General features: G+C 45.1%; 1 protein-coding gene across 19 annotated transcripts in view; it reads right to left on the bottom strand.

The window, feature by feature from the left end:
- LOC130032902 (protocadherin gamma-C5) overlaps nucleotides 1-22,273 on the bottom strand; it is a 194,854-nt gene that overhangs the window by 91,650 nt on the left and 80,931 nt on the right. Inside the window, exon 1 of one of the 19 annotated variants that reach the window (XM_056124561.1) lies at nucleotides 17,921-20,542. The exons of 14 other annotated variants lie outside the window; for them this stretch is intronic. In XM_056124561.1, the coding sequence (XP_055980536.1) occupies nucleotides 17,921-20,326 (2,406 nt within the window). In that variant the 5' untranslated portion in view covers nucleotides 20,327-20,542. 4 more of the 19 variants (XM_056124552.1, XM_056124555.1, XM_056124566.1 and 1 more) reach the window with 4 other exon arrangements.

Raw genomic sequence — 22,273 nt, 5'->3', positions numbered from 1 at the left:
GGGTCTTAGCTTGCCCTGCACTGGCCGACAGCGGCGCCCAGAGGCCGCCTGTGGAACCGCAGCCTACTTACTTTCTTCATATTTCAGGAAATAACTTTCAAAAATGAAACCAGCTAAAATATTGAATAATTCCCCAGAGATATGTTTTAACTATAAAGCATATATCCACATATCCCAAAGTATCCTTACATTTTAATAATTCATGTAGATGTTGAATAATATTATTTTTGGATATTCAAAATGTCACAGAAGAATATACAGCTTGGATATTTACTTCTTATCCCAGGGCTCACTTTTTCCCTTCTTCTTCCATCTAGAGTCAGTCACTGTTGTTCTTATTACGAGTAATTATCACTCAAAAAGAAATACTAAAGCAAAACTAGTTTCATTTTTTCTCTTTTTCTTTTGATTTACAACCCTAGATTTGGCTACAAAGCGAGATTTATTCATATTGGTAATGAGGAATGCAACCACTGTTACATTTCATCCAGAGTATCCAGGACTGCTTTTAAATAATTTGATATAGTTGCTTAAAATAGCTACCATGTAATTATTTCAGACGAATTAAAATTGAATTCCTGTGAACAAAAATTTAAAGTGACATTTCAGTGATTTACAAATTAATAACTATGACCTATTAACTTGTAAATCACTTTTTCTATAGATGGGTCATTGAAAGGATGTCAAGAAATGTGAAAAAGTCATGATCTCAATTATTTTAATTCTTAAAATATCCAAAAGTGTACACCAGTACACTTATTGACATGATTCCACCACATTAGTTTAAAATATTAGAAATAGAAGATTAAGTACATTATTATGCTCACTAAAGGCAACAAAGTTATTAATTCATTTGAGTTTAGAGTAGCTTTGTGTACTTACGTTCCTATTTCCTGCATAAATGAGGTTTCTTCCTTCACTTAATTTCTTATGTTTCATATTTTTTTCAAAATTTCAAGTAAACCTTCTTCTCTCTACATTAAAGCCACTAGAATACCCTTAGAACACATCCCTTGCTTCTTCTGTTCTGAGGAACATGTAGACATCTGTCCTTGTTCTACTTTTTTCAGCACGAAGATTGGAGAATTTAATCACATAACAGAAGGAGAACAGAACTCCGAAACTGCTAATCTGACCTTTTATAAACTCTCTAGACTATTTATTGAGCAAAGGAAGATGCTATGTATTCCATCTAAAAGTATGAAGTTAGAATCACATGCAAAAAGGGTGAGACAGGGAACAGAGATCGCAGAAGTATTTTCCTTGCATACCTCTGACCCCCCTGGGCTGGAACAATAGCACAGCGGTAGGGCATTTACCTTGCACGCAGCCTATAGCTGGAGCCGGGTTCGATTCCTCCGCCCCTCTCTGAGAGCCTGGCAAGCTACTGAGAGTTCTCGCCCGCATAGCAAAACCTGGCAAGCTACCCGTGACGTATTAAATATGCCAAACACAGTAACAACAAGTCTCATGATGGAGATGTTACTGGGCCGCTCTCGAGCAAATCGATGAACAACAGGAGGACAGTGACAGTGACAGTGACCTCTGACCCAGTTTGTATCCCAGGCACCACATTTGATCCCTGAACACCACCAGGGGTCACTCCTGAGCACAGAGAGAAATAGCTCTTGAGCACTTCCAGATGTACCCTTCACAATTTAGGTACACACTGTGGACTCAATGAAATATTAATTCAAAATTTAAATCTCTCAAGAAAAGTGATTTCAACTGTAATGGTTTCTACAAGCGATAGCATAGCGGTAGGGCATTTGCCTTGCATGCAGCTAACATGGCCGACCCGAGTTTGATTTCTCTGCCTCTCTCGGAGAGCCCGGCAAGCTACCGAGAGTATCTCGCCCACACGGCAGAGCCTGGCAAGCCACCCGTGATGTATTCGATATGCCAAACACAGTAACAACAAAATCTCCAATGGAGACGTTACTGGGCCCGCTCGAGCAAATCGATGAACAATGGGAGGGCCTTTACTTTTACTTTTCATTGTTTGAAAAAGATAACTACAACGGTGCATTACTCTTCTCTTTAAGTTTGGAAAACTGAGAGGTTTTGTATTTGGGTTGTTTTCAGTGAGGCTAGTGTGTTTGCATATAACAAATTAATTCTTACCAGACCAGAACTCGAGCTAGGCTTGTTTAAGGACTAGGGTTTCTTCATGTGGCTACCAAGAGACTACACAGACTGACACTCTCATATTGGACCTGGCTTGGACTTGTCGGCATTGCATAAAACACTATAAAATATAACTATGAAAACCCTGTGGTGACCTTAATATTTATCATAAAGTAAAAACAGATCAGCTTTTAAAACTATCAAGCTAGGCTGAGAGAGTACATAAGGCACTTGCCTTCCTTTGTTAGTAAATCCCCAGAACCATATATGGTCTTCTGAGCACCACCAGGGGTCCCTCCAGAGCACAGAGCCAAGAACAGTTCCTGAACACCCTGGGTATAGTCCAGCCCTTCCCCCCCAAAAGAACTATCAAATTCTAGGCACTCAGGTGTAGCTAAGACAACTTAGCCTCTGAGCTCAACCCCTAGAATCACAAAAAAACAAATCCTACTCTTTAATGTTCTAGCAAGAAGCAACTGCCACTTAAATGAAGGAAAAGGTAAAAAATTTTGAAATATTCCATTATCATGCTGCATCCTAAAGTAAAACGGGTTGTAATTTTTTAAAGAATGAAAAAGAGTGAAAATAGAACTCACTGGAACCAAAGGGGCATCTTCTATAGGAAATTTGGAATCATCTAACAAAGACAAAGGATCCTTTTTCTCACAGCTCTCGTGGCTGATGAGTGTGTCCGCGTAGTTGGGCTGTGGGAAGATCAGATGACTCTTTCGAGAGTCTGCAGTTAGCGACACCTCATGTGAGTAGGTCTGCAGGAAAGCCCGCACCCCATCGATGTCCACAAATTGTGAGGTAGGCAAGCCAGCTAACCTGGCTGTAGAAGCCTGCATCAGGCGCGATGCATGCCAGCGCCTCAGCCTGAGCACCAGAAGCACGATGACAAAGGCTAAGAAGACACAGGAGACAGAAGCTAGTGCCACTACCAGGTACAAGGTGACACCTGAAGCATCAGAGTCATGCTGGATCTCTGGACTGTCCAGTTCTGCCAGGATATCAGGGATGCTGTCTGCGATGGCCACGGTGAGTGTGACCGTGGCCGACAGAGGGGGCTGCCCGTGGTCCTGGACCCCCACCACCAGGCTCTGCTTGAGGGCATCTCTGTCCAGCAGGGCGCGTGCAGTGCGCACCTCACCCGTGTGCAGCCCCACAGCGAACAGCCCTGGCTCACTGGCCTTGAGCAGGCGGTAGGACAGCCAGGCATTCTGGCCTGAGTCTCTGTCCACTGCCACCACCTTGGTCACCAGGTAGCCTTGCTCTGCAGATCGGGGGGTCAGTTCTACTCCAGTGGAGCCATCCATGGGGCGGGCTGGATACAGGATCTCAGGTACGTTGTCATTTTGGTCCAGTACAAATATGCTCAGTGATACATTGCTGCTGAGTGGTGGGTCCCCACTGTCAGTGGCTGTCACTTGCATCTGTAGATCTCTAAACTGCTCATAGTCAAAGGACTGCAGTGAATAGAGGACTCCTGTGTCAGAGTTGATGGAGATGTAGGAAGATAAAGGCACCCCCTGGACGGTGTCCTCAGCTAGGGAATAAGTAACCCGAGCGTTCTGTTCACTGTCTGGGTCTACTGCAGTCACTGAGAAGATGGAGGCACCTCTGGGGTTGTTCTCTGGGATGTAGGTAGAGTAGGAAATGTGAGAAAAGGAAGGTGGGTTGTCATTGATATCTGCCACTTGCAGTGTGATGTGAGCTTCTGTTGAGAGGGGTGGGCTTCCTCCATCACTGGCTGTTACCGTTATATTGTATGAGGAAACCTGTTCCCTGTCAAGCTCTCTTTTCGTCACCATTCTATAGTAACTGTCAATGGACTTCTCTAATTTAAATGGCAAGTCTCCTGCTATGGAACAGGTAACATGTCCATTCTGCCTTGAGTCGAGATCATGCACGTTTAAAAGCGCTACAACCGTCCCCACAGGTGAATCTTCCATCAGGGGACTAAAAAGAGATGTGATGGTCACCTCTGGACTGTTGTCATTTACATCTTCTACTGTAATCAATACTTTTGTGTTTGCAAGGTATGCTCCCCCATCTTCAGCTTGTACTTCTAATTCATAGAAACCTGTTTTTTCATAATCTAGATTTTCTGATAGTTTTATTTCCCCCGTAATTTTGTCCAGTTGGAATTTCAACAATTGCGCGTCGGGTATTTTTCGGAATGAATAAGTCACCTCACCGTTGGGTCCTTCATCTTTGTCAGAGGCAGTGACTGTGAGCAGTTGGGAGCCCACAGGCAAATTCTCAGGCACGCTTACTCGGTATTCGGGCAGAGAGAAGACCGGAGCATTATCATTTGTATCGAAGACAGTGACACTGATGAGGACAGTGCCAGATCGGAGAGGGTCCCCCCCATCAGAGGCAGTGAGGACCAGGTGGTGCATTGCTTCTTCCTCGCGATCCAGTGCACGTTCCAGCACCAGTTCCGGGTACTTGACGCCACTGGCCCTGCTCTGAACCGCCAGGGAGAAGTGCTTACTGGGGCTAAGCTGGTAGCTCTGCAGGGAGTTCACTCCCACATCCGGATCAACCGCTTCCGGGAGAAGAAAGCGCATCCCTGGAGCGACGTTTTCATTGATTTTTATATCTATATTTTCTGCTTGAAATTTGGGGGCATTATCATTGATATCAGCAATTTCTATTTCTATCCCATAAAGTTTCATCCTATCTTCCACAAGAATGTTAAAACTCACCAGACAGGGCGCGCTCTGGGCGCAGAGCTCCTCCCGGTCTATCCTGCCCGCGGTGACCAGGCTGCCGCGCAGCGGATTCAGAGCGAAGAGCTGTGTCCTACCTCTGGAGACGATGCGGACGCGGCGCTCCGCCAGCTCGCGGGGCTCCAGCCCCAGGTCTTTGGAGATGTTGCCCACGAAGGAGCCTTTGTCCAGCTCCTCAGGCACCGAGTAGCGGATCTGCCGAGTCTCGGTCCCCCACGGCTCACCGAGGAGCAGGCAGAGCCTGAGCGGGAGCAGGAGCAGGGCGCGGCGGGGCCAGCGGAGCCTTCGCACGGCCATTGTTACCGGGGCTCGGAATGGTCCCAAAGTCCTCGGTAGACGCGCTGTGTGCTTTGACCGGTTCCTTTCTCTTTCTTGGGGTGCAGGGAGTCTCTGTGGCCTGCGAACCTTAAATTCTGGAGTGAGTTTCGCTGCGATCCCGGAGCTTACTCGTAGGAACTGAAGCTTTGTGTAGTCGGAGTCCGGAGAATCGGGATTGAGCGCGGGCAGCGTTTCTCTCCTAGTAGGCGAACAGCGGCGCCCAGAGTCCCAAATTGTTACTGCATCCATAATATTTGCATTAGGAAAACAGATTATTTTTTCTCATACTTTAATTTTTTGGGGGGGAGTGTATGATATTAGGGACCAAACCCATATTTTATTTTGCATTATTTCTTTGGTTTCTCCACGAATATCCTTAACTACTAATATCCTTAAGTCTGTAGATTGTTTATTGGGGTGAGGGTATAAAAAGGAATGAAAATTACAATAAATTATTAAACCAAAACCGTTAACTGTTTACAACACGTTGTACCAATATAAATAAACCAAATTTGAAAGGCAAGTTGTGCTTATTTTAAGTTTCTAGCTGTGTTGGAAAAGGTCTGCTTTATTTGAAATAGTGACATATACTAGGTATTCATACAGAGACTATAAGATATGTACCTATAATTCAATGATATGTTTTTATATTCCTTAATCAGTGCAAGTTGTTAAAAACTGAGTTATGGAAGGTTTTCAAAATATTGAACGTCAACAAATCATTCTTTAAATAATAATTTTATGATAGGCATATGTCATAAGAAGTTAATTTGAACTATTTAAAGAATTAGAGAGGTAATCATAAACTAAAAGGAATAGGTGTGTGTTGCAATGGAAAGAGGAATATGCACAGAAGGTCAAATTCTGTGAAAAAGAATAAAGTTAGAAATAGTGATACAGTGTTTAAAAAATAATGTATAGGGATTGGAGCAATAGCACAGTGGGTAAGGCGTTTGCCTTGCACGTGGCTGACCCAGGTTCAATTCCCAGCATCCCATATGATACCCTGAGCACTGCCAGGGGTAATTCCTGAGTGTGGAGCCAGGAATAACCCCTGAGCATTGCCAGGTGTGACCCAAAAAAAGCAATATATATTATATATTATATATATTACATGCTTATGTAAAGTCTGTTTTCATCAGGACATTGATCAAATATAAATCATTTCTTATTCTGGCTTTGTGTGTGTGAGTATGGTGCCCCACATAAGTGAGGCATGTGCTCTACCACACTGCTGAGCTACATTCTTTACCCCTTTTTTCTTTCTCTGTTTGTTTTGGGACCACATTCAGCACTGTTCAAGCGATACTTCCCATCGGTGCTCAGGGAACCACTGCTGCACAGGATTAAACCGGTCTCCTGCAGGCACAATTTGTGTTCAGTCCATTGAGTTATCTCCCCAACACCTTTCTGCATTTTTCAGGGTGCCAGGTTTCCACATCTTCATTTATATATGTCCAGTAACCCAGTAACATTTCTCCCTCTAAGGTAAGGAAGGGGTTTAGACACTCACTTGTTACTTATACAGAAAACAATATTTTATGTCACATGTCTCCAAGAATGAACCCTTTGAATATGTCACAATTAGACTGAGATGGAGAACAAAACCCAAAATGATTTACTTCCTTAGAATTATTTTATATTGTAAATGTAAAGAAAAAAGTTTGAAGAATGCAATTTGAACTCCAAGGTAAGGGAAATAAATAAGGGTCAGAAGAACCAAAAGTTGAAGAGGAAAGTTCTTGTAGTTTATATTAAGCTTTGCAGACCATAAAAAACTTGTCAATGGAAATAAAGCTTTGACTTTTATCTCAAGAAAAATGCAGACACCTATAACTTGGCATACAAGGACTATGAATCTACATACCATCTCACAGTTTTAAGAATTATTAAACCAGTGAATATGGGGGCTAGAGAAATAGCGATGACAATGGGTTAATTGTCAAGAGGCTAGAACTTGACTCCCAGCACTGCCTGGTGTCCTGAGAACTGCCTGAGTGACCCCTAAAGTCAGGAGTAGCCCCATGTGGACCACAATGTGTGGTTTTAAAACGAAAATCAATAAGTAATAAAGGAAGAAAGTTGCCCAAACACACCTACAAGATTAGTTGCAGTAAATGCTATTTGAAAGGGGCACCTACTTTGATATATTAAGGTTACAATGTAACACTATAAAACTAGGATCTATAAAATTCATCCTAAACCTTACCAGATTTGAACAGCTATCTTATTGTAGGTTTATTTGATAAGAAGCTAAGATCACTGGCTCTATTGCTAACAGAGCTTGGCGACAGCTCCAATTTAGTGACTCTCTCTATGAATTATAGAGCAACTTTTTTTTGGTTTTTGGGTCACACCTGGCGATGCACAGGGGTTACTCCTGGCTCTGCACTCAGGAATTACTCCTGGCGGTGCTCAGGGTACCATATGGGATGCTGGGAATCGAACCTGGGTCGGCCGCACGCAAGGCAAATGCCCTACCCGCTGTGCTATCTCTCTAGTCCCAGAGCAACTTTTTATTTTGTTTTGGGGCCATAGCTGGCAGTGTTTAAGGCTGACTCCTAGCTCTGTGCTCAGGAATCAGACCTGCAAGTGCTCTGAGGACAGTATTTAGTAAGAAGGATAGATCCGGGGGCCCAACATCTTATACTATCTCTCCAGTCCCTACAAAGTAACTTATGAACCATGTAAATCTTAAAAACTATAATCAAGGTCAGAGAGGTAGTGTAGGGGGTAAGGTGCTTGTTTTACACATGGCCAATCCTTTCAATTCCTGGTCCCACTTATGGTGCCCCAGGTCGGGCAGGAGTAATCCTAAAATACAAAGACAGGAGAAAGCCCTAAGAACTGCCAGATGTGGTGCCCTTAAAATAAAAATAAATAATAACCAACAAACATAAATGAGGAGCCAGAGAACTAGTACAACATGTAAGGTGCTTGCATTGTAAGCAGCTAACCCAGGTTCAATTCCCAGCACCACATAGGTTGCCTTGAACACCACCAGGAGTGATCCCTGAGAACAGAGCCAGGAGTAAGCCCTGAGCACTGCTGGGTGTGGTCCAAAAGGGAAGAAAAGAGCACTGAAACACAAGATGATGACTAGCCATGATTCCACAAACACGACGTTAAATATGAAGGATCCCTGAAATATGAAACATTGATATTACGGAAGACACAACAGTGAAACTTACCGGTGTTAAGGTCTCAGGATGTGAAGTCAAATCATTCCCATCCTGAAGTGGAATTAAAGCCCCAGGAGAATCTCCACAAACTATGTCTTGTGTGGAATGTAAAGACTCATTACATTTTAGGAAGTTAAATTCGGTCTTTCCAGTATGGGTCACGCACATATTGTAGGAATAAGGCAAAGTTCCTTCACTGTACATGGGCGGAACTACAGGTCCAGACTTGACACAGAGACCAGTTTGAAAGCAGCCCCATCCCACCTGACTGGAGGAGCGATGAAGGTGCAGAGCGATCGCCAGAATCACTGCCAGAAGGAAAAGCACTGAGATCAAGGCCAACGCCAAGACCAAGTAAAACTGCAGCTCAGCCTGGGGATTCGAGGGCTCCTGGTGCTCTCTAAATTCTGGCAATACCTCTTGGATATTGTCCGCGAATACCAGGTGCAGAGTGGCAGTGGCAGACAGGGGAGGCTGACCCCCATCGCGTACCGCCACCAGCAGGCGCTGACGCGCCGCGTCCCGGTCGCCCAGGGCGCGAGCAGTGCGCACCTCCCCCGTGCGCAGCCCCAGGCTGAAGAGTCCGGGCTCGCTGGCCTGCAGCACGTGGTACGACAGCCAGGCGTTGTGTCCCGAGTCTGCGTCCACCGCCACCACCTTGGTGACCAGGTAGCCGGGCTGCGCGGCGCGCGGCACCGTGTCGAAGAGCGCCGCGCCGTCGGGCCCCAGCGCGGGGTACAGCACCCGCGGCGCGTTGTCGTTGCGGTCGCCCACCAGCACGCGCAGGCTCACGTTGGCGCTGAGCGCGGGCGCGCCCTGGTCACGGGCCTGCAGCGTCAGCTCGAAGGCGCGCAGCTGCTCGTGGTCGAAGGCGCGCTGCGCGAACACCACGCCGCTGTGCGCGCTCACCGACACGTAGGACGCCAGCTCGCGAGGTGCCAGGTCGCTGGCCACGATGGCGTAGGACACGTGGCCGTTGGCGCCCAGGTCGGGGTCGGAGGCGCTGACCTGGGCGATGGAGACGCCGGGAGGGTTGTTCTCGTCAACGTGGATCACATAGGATGCCTGCTGGAAAACCGGCGCGTTATCGTTCACATCGCCAATGTGCAGGGTGATGGTGGAGCTAGAGGAGAGGGGCGGCTTGCCCCTGTCGGTGGCTGTGATGGTGAGATTGTATTCCGGAGTCTGCTCTCTGTCCAGAGCCCCGTCTGTCACTAGTTTGTAATAATTATTACCTGAAGAAAGTATCTTAAAAGGAACATCTCTTCCTATATTACACGTGACTTCTCCATTTTCCCCGGAATCTCGGTCCCGCGTTTTGAAGAGAGCAATAACCATTCCAGGGCGGGAATCCTCCCGAATTTCCTCAGACAGTGAAGTGATGATTATTTCCGGATTGTTGTCGTTTTCATCCAGAACTTCTATAATCACTTTACATTGACCAGAGAGGCCCCCTTTGTCCTTTGCTTCCACTTCCATGGTGTATCTCTCTACCTCTTCAAAATCCAATGACCGGTCATTCTTAATCATCCCTGTCTTCTCATCCAACGAGAACATGTGCCTTGTACTTTGAGCAGTGCTCCTGATGTAGTAGGTAATTTCAGCATAGATCCCCGTGTCCCGATCAGTTGCCGTCACTTGCAGCACAGAGGACCCAGGAGGTAGCTTTTCACTAACACTGATTCTATATTCGTCTTTACTGAACACCGGGGAGTTGTCATTGGTGTCCCTAACAAAAATTTCTATTCTTGTCGTAGCACTTCGAGGCGGATCCCCTCCATCCACGGCAGTGAGCGTCAAACGATGAGACTGCTGCTCTTCCCGGTCTAGGGCTCTCTCCAAAGACAACTCTGGGTATTTGCCACCATCAGGATTAACTCTAACTACTAATGAAAAATGAGGGTTAGGATTTATTTGATAGTCTTTAACTGAGTTCAAGTCAATATCGATATCAGTTGCAGGGTCCAGGGATATTCGTGTACCTGCGGACACAGATTCAGGGATTTCTAAAAGTATTTCCTCTTTATCGAACCGAGGGGCATGATCATTGATATCCTCAACCACCACAGTGATATGAAAAATATTTAAAGGATTTTCCACCACGGCTTCCAACTGCAACTCACACCTTCTTTTCTCTCTGCATATCTGCTCTCGGTCTATTCGGTCCTTCACCAGCAAGTCCCCGCTCTCCGCGTCTACAGAGAAAAGCAGCTTCTCCGCGTTAACGCGCAGCTTGCGAGCAGACACATCCAGGACACTGAGCCCTAGGTCCTTGGCGAGATTCCCCACCACCGAGCCTTTGGCCAGCTCCTCGGGGATGGAGTAGCGGACGGGCTCGCCGAGCGCGCGGTGGAACAAAGGCAGCAGGAAGGCAAACAGTACCTGCGGCCGGCCGGCGGGGCGTCTGTGCGCGCAGCTCCCTCCCATGGCGCGCTCTTCTTCTCTCCGGCTCCCAGTCTTCCAGTTGGGAGAAAACGCTCACTATGGCTCCAGAGGGACTAGGGGAGCCCCAGTCTTTAGGGTTAGAATCCGAGTAGTCCGGGCGGAGTCTCCGCGGCCAAGAGTTCCCAGGGTGTAAGGGGGTTTCTTTCTCTGTGTGTTGGTGACTGCTCTGGGAATCCCAGGCTACAGGCTGCGGAATATCCCGGCTCTTAGCTTGCCCTGCACTGGCCGACAGCGGCGCCCAGAGGCCGCCTGTGGAACCACAGGCCAACTTTTGAATACAATTTATCCCTCATACACACGATTATGGATATATATTCGAAATGAAATTTTATACTACTCCTAAAGTTTTACCACTATATTACAGATTATGCTTGTAATTCTGTCTTTCAAGATATTTATGAAGGTTTCAAAGAAAAATAGAAGTTTTATTATTGACTCCATGTAGTTATTCAACTGCAAGAATATCCTCGTTTAATATACTTTGCACTCCACTATTTTTAGTTAAATTTGACATGTTTTAGTTTAGCCTTTTCAGGTGAGATATGAAGATGAGCAATTATCTTATTTTAAAGCTGATATTATATAATCTATTACCAATATACAATTCCTATAGCATCAAAGGAAGCTAGAAATTTGGTATTTCCAGTTTTCCCAGTTATCATGCAGATATTCTATTTTTAAAGAAAGTGAAATAGAGGAGAAAATAATTATCCATCATGACATATACTCCTTCGAAAAGCTTTTATAGTTTTGAAAATTAAAAAATATTTTAATGTCCAAGAATACTGAGTGCTGAGAACCCTCATTACGAAAGTTCTTTTCATGATTAAAATAATGATGGCATAAGAAAGAGTATTTGAAATATTATGTCTGTGTGTCATAATGAATTTCCAAACAACCAAATCCTTATTTCTTATAAGTAACACAAAATAAAAACAATGTAAACAAAAATAATGTAAACAAAATGTTGCTATATTTCCATGGAGATGCCAGTCATCATCAATGATCATGGATCAAATGCTCAGTGTAGACTTCAAAGTGTTAGCTTCAAGTTTATTTTCAAAGTTTCCTGGTATATAATTATTACTTTATATAACACAATATTTTACATCAAATTAAGCTACTATTTGATTTTTCTAACAACCCACCTTATAGTCTATCTCTCTAGCAGTTCCTAAGTAGGTTTTCCTAAAAAATCTGCAATATCTAAATTTATTTATAGTCTTAGAGACTGAATAGCAGAACCATGAATAACAGTGTTCAAGAATAACCATTGGGTTTTGGCATTTTGTTTGTTTGGATTTTGTGCCACACTCAGCGGTGCTCCTGCTTACTCTTGGCTCTGTACTTAAGGATCACTTCTGGGGGTGCTCAGGGTACTCTGTGGGGTGCCAGGAATTGAACCTACATCAGCTACATGCAAGGCAAAAGCCCCTAAACACCGTATTATGTATTTGGAACCTTAATAAATTTTTTGAAGAATAAATTTTATCTTTGTATTTGGTCCTCACATTTTAAAAAATGAAATCACTTAGATACAGTTACAGGGTGGTCCATGATTAGGTTTCAATCATACAATGTTCCGACACCACTCCCTTCACCAGTGTCCTCACATCAATAAATCTCTTTTGAGCAAACAGATGAGTTAAGAACTTCAAATAGTTTATCATTCTAGCATAAATATTAAAACACTAGAGGAGAAATAATGTTAAACAGTTTCCTACTAAAGTAATTTAAAGTTCTATTAGATTTAGAAATGTATAATAAAGTTGGAATCTTGTTCTAAAATGATCTGAATACATTTATTAATATAATTGTAGAGACTGTAGAGGTCAAGAGGAACATCACCTCTAAGGTATATTGGCTTGTCATAGAAGAGTAGAAGCAGTGAATTTGGGCTTTGTGTTGTCTCTCCGAGATTGGGCACGTTCAGGGTGGTATGGCCGTAGACCTGGGCTGGAGCGATAGCACAGTGGTAGGGCATTTGCCTTGCGCACAGCCAGCCTGGCTGAGCCAGGTTCGATTCCTCCGCCCCTCTTGGAGGTCTGGCAAGCTACCGAGAGTATTCAATATGCCAAACACAGTAACAAGAAGTCTCACAATGGAGACGTTACTGGGCCCGTTCGAGCAAATCGATGAACAATGGGAGGACAGTGGACAGGACAGTGTTGTCTCTCCAAGGAAGCACTTTGCTTTATGATTAATTTACCCTTATCAAATTAGAGTTAGCTGCAGATATGGTTTTAGAGTAAGATTTTTTTCACATTGGAGCCAATGAAGGTGATTAAAATAATAAATTTCAGGAAATCGGTCCTTAAGAGTTTCTAGTAAATTATAGGAGGCATCAAGTACCCCTACCCAAAGAGTTTAGTCATCATTCATCATTTTAGTCATCATTTTCATTGACTGTAGGTTGGTTATTATGAAAGTGAAAATTATACCAAGGATGAAGCTAATAAAAATTTCCCTTTGATTTTAGAGCAGAATTTAGGTCCTGTCAAAACTTATATGATGAGGAAGAGGCAAAAACCAACTTATTTTAATCTTACTGTGAAACACCCCAAAGGTAATAGAAAGTAAAGGAAAAACAACTCACAGGAACCAAAGGTGCGGCTTCTGCAGGAAACTTGGAATCATCAGAAACACATACAGCTTCGCTTTTTTCACAGCTCTCATGGCTGATGAGCGTGTCCGCGTAGTTGGGCTGCAGGAAGATCAGGTGAGTGTTTCGAGAGTCCGAAGTCAGCGACACTTCATGTGAGTAGGTCTGCAGAAAAGCCCGCACCCCATCCACGCCCACAAAGTGCGAGGCGGGCACGCCAGCCAAGCCTCCCGCAGAAGCCTGCAGCAGGCGCGATGCATGCCAGCGCCTCAGCCTGAGCGCCAGCAGCATGATAACGAAGGCCAGGAAGACACAGGAGACCACAGCCACTGCCACCACCAGGTAGAGGGTCAGATCTGAGTCGTCCTGCTGGGCGGGGGCACTGATGCTGCCCAGGTCTGCCAGCACATCAGGGATGCTGTCTGCGATGGCCACAGTGAGTGTGACCGTGGCCGACAGAGGGGGCCGTCCGTGGTCCTGGACCCCCACCACCAGGCTCTGCTTGAGGGCATCTCTGTCCAGCAGGGCGCGTGCAGTGCGCACCTCGCCCGTGTGCAGCCCCACAGTGAACAGCCCTGGCTCGCTGGCCTTGAGCAGGCGGTAGGACAACCAGGCGTTCTGGCCAGAGTCTCTGTCCACTGCCACCACCTTGGTCACCAGGTAGCCTGGCTCTGCGGAGCGGGGGGCCAGCTCCACCCCGGTGGAATCGTCAGTGGGGAGCGTGGGGTACAATATTTCAGGCACATTGTCATTTTGGTCCAGCACAAATATACTTAGTGATACATTGCTGCCGAGTGGAGGGTCCCCACTGTCTCTTGCTTTCACCTGCATTTGAAGATAGCTGAACTGTTCGTAGTCAAAAGACCGCAGTGCATACAGTTCACCTGTGTTGGAATTGATAGACACGTAGGAGGTGAGAGGTACCCCCTGAATGGTGTCTTCTGCCAAGGTGTAAATAACCCTTGAGTTTTCATTGCTATCAGGGTCATGGGCTGTCACTGAGAAGATAGAGGTGCCTCTCGCGTTGTTCTCAGGGAGGTAGACTGAGTAGGAAGCTTGAGAGAAGGAGGGTGGGTTGTCATTGATGTCATCCACCTGCAGAGTGATGTGAATTTCTGTGGACAGAGGTGGCATTCCTCTGTCTGTTGCAGTCACTGTGATGTTATACTCAGAGTTCTTTTCTCGGTCAAGAATTCGGGCTGTTGACAGTCTATAGTAATCTTCGACTGACTTTTCCAGTCTAAAGGGTAGAATGTCCTGGATGGAACAGATAACTTCTCCATTCTTCCCAGAGTCTTGATCATGGGCATTAAAAAGAACAATTACAGTTCCTTGAGGAGCATCTTCTCTCACTGGACTAAACAGTGATGTAACAATGATTTCGGGTTTATTGTCATTTACATCTTCCACCGAAATAAGTACTTTAGTCCGCCCCTTCGAACCCCCACCATCTTCTGCTTGTATTTCCATTTCATAAAATGTACATTCCTCATAATCCAAGGTTTTTTCTGTTGATATTTCTCCAGTATGTTTGTTTAGCTGGAACAAGGGTGATTGTTTCTCACTAATTTTCCAGAACTTGTATGTCACTTGTCCATTGGTCCCCTCATCCGGGTCACTGGCTCTTACAGTAAGCAGCCTGGTACCTGGGGACACGCTCTCTGGAACTTTCACTCGGTAAGTTGGTTGAGCAAAAACTGGAGCATTGTCATTGGTGTCCAGGACAGTCACCTGGATGTGCAGTGTGCTGGAACGACGCGGCTCTCCTCCATCAGAGGCGATGAGGACCAGGTAGTGAGCAGCCTCTTCCTCGCGGTCCAGGGCACGCTCCAGCACTAGCTCTGGGTTCAGAGTCCCATCATCTCCCGTTTGTACGTCCAGGGAGAAGTGGCTGTTGGGGCTGAGTTGGTAGCTCTGCAGGGAATTCACGCCCACATCCGGGTCAACCGCCTCTGGGAGAGGATATCTTGTGCCTGGGGCAGCGATTTCATTAATTTTCACTTCCAGACTTTCTGCTTGAAATTTTGGGGCATTGTCATTCACATCAGTTACTTCAATTTCTATTCCATGAAGCTGAACTCTGTCCTCAACCAGAACTTTAAAGTTAACCAGACACCGGGAGCCCTGGGCGCAGAGCTCCTCCCTGTCTATCCTGCCCGCGGTGACCAGGCTGCCGGTTCGGGGGTTGAGAGCAAAGAGCTGCGTCCTACCTCTGGAGACGATGCGGACTCCGCGCTCCACCAGCTCGCGGGACTCCAGCCCCAGGTCCGTGGAGATATTCCCCACGATGTATCCTTTCTCTGTTTCTTCTGGCACCAAGTAGTGGATCTGACTGGCCCCGGTCTCCCATACTCTCCCCAGGAAGAGGCACAGCAGGACCACTCCTCTGTGCCGCGGATTCTTTGGAGCAGCCATTGTTGTTATTCTCTGGATTCTCCCTCCTCCAGAATGCTTTCTATGCACGCTGATTCCTTAGGCTCTTTTTCCTTCCTCACAAAATACGATGATGTTTTCTGTTCCAGAGAAAGTCGGACTGATCCAAGAGGCTGGTTTTGGTTGCATCCTGGGATTGGGTTTGTGGAACCCGTAGGGCTCTGTGTGGTTGCATCCTGATATTCGTGAGGAATGCGGATTGAGTTGGTGAACAGCGGCACTCAGAGCCTTAAGTCATTACTACACCCACCGAGCATAATTTCATTACCAATTGTTGGAAATAAAATGTAATGGGAAATTTATTGTGTATCATTAAATCACCATTTTTCAATTTAATTTCAAATTAACTTACTCTATTTTGGAAGGACTTTTTTTTACTAGTTATCTCTATATGTGTAAATGACTCTTCCTTTTTTATTAAAACAATATTTTATTCCCTCCATTTTATGTTTTGTGAAGTAATCATAATGGGCAATACTCTTTGAAAATACATTAGTATTTTCTAAATTTTTACATATGTATATACACAGCCTCTATATATGGAACAAATTTATACAAATGTATAATGAATATTATAAACTTAAGTTATGTAATTATACTGAATATATGTGTGTAGATTATTCATTTTGAAATTACTTTACAAGCTTAATTTTGCTACTAAAATTCCTGGAATAAGATTTGCATAAACATTTTTACAAAAGTAGGGAATTCTTTCTCACCAAATATTGGTAAAGTCTCACAATGAAGAAGTTACTGGGCCTGCTCGAGCAAATTGATGAACAATGGGAGGACAGTGCTGCAGTGCTACAGTGCAATATTGGTAAATATTAAAATTACTGGTTTTTAAATTTTATGTATTTGTGACTTTTTAACCTTTTAAAAACTTTTTTGTTTAGTCTTACAGGTATATACGAATGCATATTTGGAAAATTCCCATGTGAATCCTTACATCAGTAAATTATGTAAACTGAAAGTATTCTAATACTTGCAACTCTAAATGTCAATTAAACAGATATAACTTGGAAAAAAATAACAGAAAGCTAACAAGTAAACAATATGTACCAAAATAGAAAATTTCTTCTAGTAGTTTATATAAAAAAGAAAAAAATTCCCCCAAAAACTTGGCAAAAAGATGTAAACTATGTAATCGCAACTGTGTAAATGTATGGAATGAATAGTTTCTTCCTTAAAATGGAAAATTGAGAATGCATCCTTCTTACAGATGAAACACTGAGAAAAACCTCTAGTCACTAATGTTCATGTCCTCAAATTAGACAAATCATCTTATAAGACTTAGAATCTTCTTCAGAAAAGACATCAAGAGTGACAGCAAGTGACAGAAGCAATAAAATTTCCTTTTCTTTTACTAAGTATCTCCTGATAAGAGGAAGATGGGTGGTTTTCTACCATACCTAAGATAAGTGACTAAATTAGAAAATATATTGTTGGGACTGGCGTGATAGTACAGCAGGTAAAGTGCTTGTCTTGCATGCTGCTGACATGAATTCCATCCCCAGAATTCCATTTGGTTCCCAGAGCACTGTCCGGAATAATCCTGAGTTCGGGACCAGGAATGACCACTGAGCTTCACTAAGTGTGCTCAAAGACAAGCAAACATAAAAGAAAATATATTACTTACTAGACATGAAGGAATATAATGAAGGGATGGAGACTGCACTAATGAAATCAGTGAAGGAAAATAACCCAGTACTAGTTTTTTGCTTTAAAAAATGAATTAAATGGCTGACTACTACAATTTGTTTACCTACATACAATATAATTTACATATGTTTAATAAAATATACTGAAATGGATAAATTTCATAGGCCCCGAAAAGAAAGAAATTGTTATAACACTTCCGTTGAGAAGCAAGAGCACACTGTACTTTGAAAATCCAAACTTGGTAGGATTACTTAATTTTATGTGACAAACATTAATTCATCAAACTGAAGTGGAGGCATAGTATTCTGATTGGTTCTCTACCATATCTAAGTGATTAGATTAGAAAATGTGAAATATTTCATGTACATTTGGAAAATTAGGTGATGAAAAATAATAGAAACGTGAACGAAACTTACCTCCATTAGTGTTTCAGGGTGGGAGTTTGACACACTGGATTTAGAGAGTGGAACTAAAGCCCCAGATGGATCATCCAAAAGCATTTGTTGTCCTAAATTCAATTGCTCACTGCAGTTTAGAAAATTAAACTCCGTCTTTCCAGTATGGGCAACGCAGAAATTGTAAGAATAAGGTAAAGTCCCTTCACTGTAAATGGGGGGAACTACGGGTCCAGACTTGACACAAAGACAAGGCTGAAAGCAGCTCCAAGAAGTGGGGCTGGAGGAGCTTCGTAGGCGCAGAGCTACCGCTAGAATCACAGCCAGGAGAAAGAGCACTGAAATGAGAGCCAAGGCCACCACCAGGTAAAACTGCAGCTCTGCCTGAGGGTCAGAAGGCTCAGGACGGTCACTAAGATTAGGGAGCGCCTCTTGCAAGCTGTCCGCAAAGACCAGGTGCAGAGTAGCAGTGGCAGACAGGGGAGGCTGACCCCCATCGCGCACCGCCACTAGCAGGCGCTGACGCGCCGCGTCCCGGTCGCCCAGGGCGCGAGCAGTGCGCACCTCCCCCGTGCGCAGCCCCAGGCTGAAGAGTCCGGGCTCGCTGGCCTGCAGCACGTGGTACGACAGCCAGGCGTTGTGTCCCGAGTCTGCGTCCACCGCCACCACCTTGGTGACCAGGTAGCCGGGCTGCGCGGCGCGCGGCACCGTGTCGAAGAGCGCCGCGCCGTCGGGCCCCAGCGCGGGGTACAGCACCCGCGGCGCGTTGTCGTTGCGGTCGCCCACCAGCACGCGCAGGCTCACGTTGGCGCTGAGCGCGGGCGCGCCCTGGTCGCGGGCCTGCAGCGTCAGCTCGAAGGCGCGCAGCTGCTCGTGGTCGAAGGCGCGCTGCGCGAACACCACGCCGCTGTGCGCGCTCACCGACACGTAGGACGCCAGCTCGCGCGGCGCCAGGTCGCTGGACACGATGGCGTAGGACACGTGGCCGTTGGCGCCCAGGTCGGGGTCGGAGGCGCTGACCTGAGCGATGGAGGCGCCGGGAGGGTTGTTCTCGTCCACGTGGACTACGTAGGATGCCTGCTGGAAAACCGGTGCGTTGTCGTTAACGTCCGCGATTCGCAAAATAACACTTTTGCTGGAGGAGAGTGGCGGCTGGCCCCTGTCTGTGGCTGTGATGGTAATATTGTACTTTGGAGTCTGCTCTCTGTCCAAGGTTCCGTCCGTTACCAATTTATATACGTTTTTGGATGAAGAGATGATCTGAAAAGGGACGTCACCCTCTAATCGACAATTAACTTCCCCATTTTCCCCGGAGTCTTGGTCATGTATTTTGACCAAAGCAATTATTGTTCCTGGTACTGAATTTTCCAGAATCATTTCCAGTAAAGAATGGAATGTAATTTCGGGGCTGTTGTCATTTCCATCTTGAATGCTAATCTCAACTGTACACTGTGCAACCAGCCCTCCGCCATCTCTCCCTTCCACAACTATAGAATATTCTTTGATTTCTTCAAAATCCAGTGACTTTAGAGTTGTAATTTCTCCACTCTTTGAATTCAGACTAAAGACTTGCCAGGTTCTGGAGAAGGAATAAGTGATTTCCGAGTTGATGCCCTCATCCTGGTCCGAGGCAGATACCTGAAGTACAGAGGTACCCGGGGGTGTATTTTCTGGAAGGCTAACTCTATATAACTCCTGACTGAATACTGGGGGGTTATCATTGGCATCAGTAACCCGGATCCGGAGCTCAGTGGTGCCACTTAAGGGTGGATTCCCGCCATCCAAAGCGGTCAGGATTAAAGGGTAGTAACTCTGTAGCTCCCGGTCTAGGGGTTTCTCCAATGTCAATTCTGGGTATTTACTACCATCTTTTTTCCTCTTATTGATCAACGAGAAGGCAGGGTTGAGAGACAGTTTATAATCCTGCAGAGAATTTACACCAGTATCCGCATCCTCTGCTACCTCTAATATAAACCGCGTGCCTGGAGGTGTGGACTCACTTACTTGCAAGTCAAAGGTACTGTGCGTGAATTTGGGGGCGTGGTCATTTATATCCTCGATCTCCACGTTCACGTGATGAAAACTCAGTGGGTTTTCGGCCACCGCCTCAAATTCCAGGGCGCAAACGGGCTTCTTCCCGCACACTTGCTCGCGGTCCAGTCTGCCGCTCACCAGGAGCTCCCCGCTCTCCGCGCTCACCGAGAAGTAAGGCTTCTCGGAACTCACGCGCAGCTTGCGGGTTGGCAACTCGTGCACCCCGAGCCCCAGGTCTTTGGCGAGGTGCCCCACCACCGAGCCTTCGGGCATTTCCTCGGGGATCGTGTAGCGGATCTGCTGGGCGAGCGCCGGTCGCAACAAAGCCAGAAGGAAGAGAAAGAGCCCTGGCCGCGCCTCAGCCCGGAGTGTCTGCCCGGTGCCGCTCCCCATCCCGCTAGCTCCCCTCAGCTCGCTCACCAGCGCGCTCGCCGCCTTACAGACGGTCCCTGCGGCGGATGTCCGGGGCTCCCACGACGCTTTCTGTCCTGCGTGGGGTCCGGGTTTCTTCTTGTCCGGCGGAGGAAGCGGTGGGAAGGTTGGCGCTCGCGAGTCTCAGATGGGGAAGGTGCTCTGCGGCTGCGCGAGGAGCTCGCGGGCTCCAGGCTCCGCACTTTGGCCAACAGCGGCGCCCAGAGTCCGCACTGGGAAATAGCAGCCTCTGCTGCTTTGGTTTAACCAGCCACAGTAACTCCTCTTGGCCTAAGCCAACAAATAATGTCTTTCATGTTACTATGCTTAATACATTATAAAGCTTCCATATATTTTCTCTTGTTTCAGTTAACATTACTACCACGCTGAGTGTTTATATGCCTACGTATTTTGTTCCATCATTTCACCATTCAACATACACTAAACTCTTCCCTTCTGCTAAGTACTTGGCTGTCTGGTGATGTAACCATGAAAACACATAGAATTAAATCTGAAAATTTATCATCTACTGATTCCACAAATTCATTTCTCTATAAATTATGATCACGGAAGCAGTATGAAGCAGTTTGATTCATTTCCAATGTCTCCCATTCCACCAACATTCAACATAATCGAATGATATTTTATGTCACAGAAAAGGGCACTCAATAGAGTTGAAAAATGATTGTATTTAGTTTTCAACTTTGAGCCAATCCTCAAGTATCTCCTCTTCTGAAAACATCATTTTCTAGTTTTAAATTAAGTTTTATATTTGCACCTAATATTTCATTTATGTAACTAAAGACAAGGAATAATTTTAACCCTACCATCTTTTTAATATCTCAGAATTACAGTATGTCATCCTCAATTTAGTACGAAAATTCCTGAAAATTACTGAGGAAATGTAGATAAGTTCATTAGAAAATCACAGAGATATATTCCTGTAGACTATAACTTCCTTACACCTATGTTTTACAGATAAAAATAATTTTGAAATTAGAGAGATTAACCTATGATGCTTGTTTACATGATTACTAATATCTTCTATTTTCTCAACTTGTTATTTTCCATATAATAGGTCAAACATACTTTGAGCAAGATAAGGATTTTTTTCTTTTTGGGTCACCCGGCAAAGCACTGGTGGCTCATGCACTCAGGAATTACTCCAGGCAGTGCTTGGGGAGACCATATGGGATGATGGAAATCGAACCCGGGTCAGCTGTGTGCAAGGCAAACGCCCTATCCGCTGTGCTATTGCTCCAGCCACAATACGGATCTTTTATATCAGCAATTTCCCACATACTTTGTTTTTCCTGCTTTGTTGGAAATATCAGACAGTGCTCAGTGCTCCGAGTAGTGCTCTGGGGGAAAGGAGGTGCTTGGGACTGAACCCTGGGGCTTTAGATGGAAAAAAGCCCACATTACAACCTCCTGAAATCCTTTGAGTTATCTCTCCTTCCTCCATACTTCTTTTATAACTATAAAGTATCAATAATGTAATTATCCCAAAATAACTGAGCACCCAAACACTGCAAAATTTTTAAATTAACTCACCATATTTACAAAATATTTGTGAACTCTTCAAGATACATCAGGCTATGCTCAATGCCCTGGCCCCTAGAACTAGGCTTTTGGAAATTTCTTAAACCTCTTCTTTTTGGCTTTTTGTGGGGGGGCACACCCAGCAATGCACAGCGGTTACTTCTGGCTTTGCACTCAGGAATTACTCCTGATTGTGCTTGGGGTACCATATGGGATGCTGGGAATAAACCTGCGTTGGCTGCATGTAAGGCAAATGCCCTACTTGCTGTACTATCACTCCAACCCCTAAACCTCTTTACTGAGCCCTATATCTTCATCAATAACCTTCAAAATATAATTTTTGTTTTTGGATGAAACACAACTGTACTCAGAGTTTACTCCTAGCTC

This window comes from Sorex fumeus, unplaced genomic scaffold (assembly GCF_029834395.1).
Source record: "Sorex fumeus unplaced genomic scaffold, SorFum_2.1 ptg000051l, whole genome shotgun sequence".
Classification (NCBI taxonomy): domain Eukaryota; kingdom Metazoa; phylum Chordata; class Mammalia; order Eulipotyphla; family Soricidae; genus Sorex; species Sorex fumeus.
Note: the sequence above shows the minus strand (reverse complement) of the source record. Positions and strands in the feature narration are given on the sequence as shown.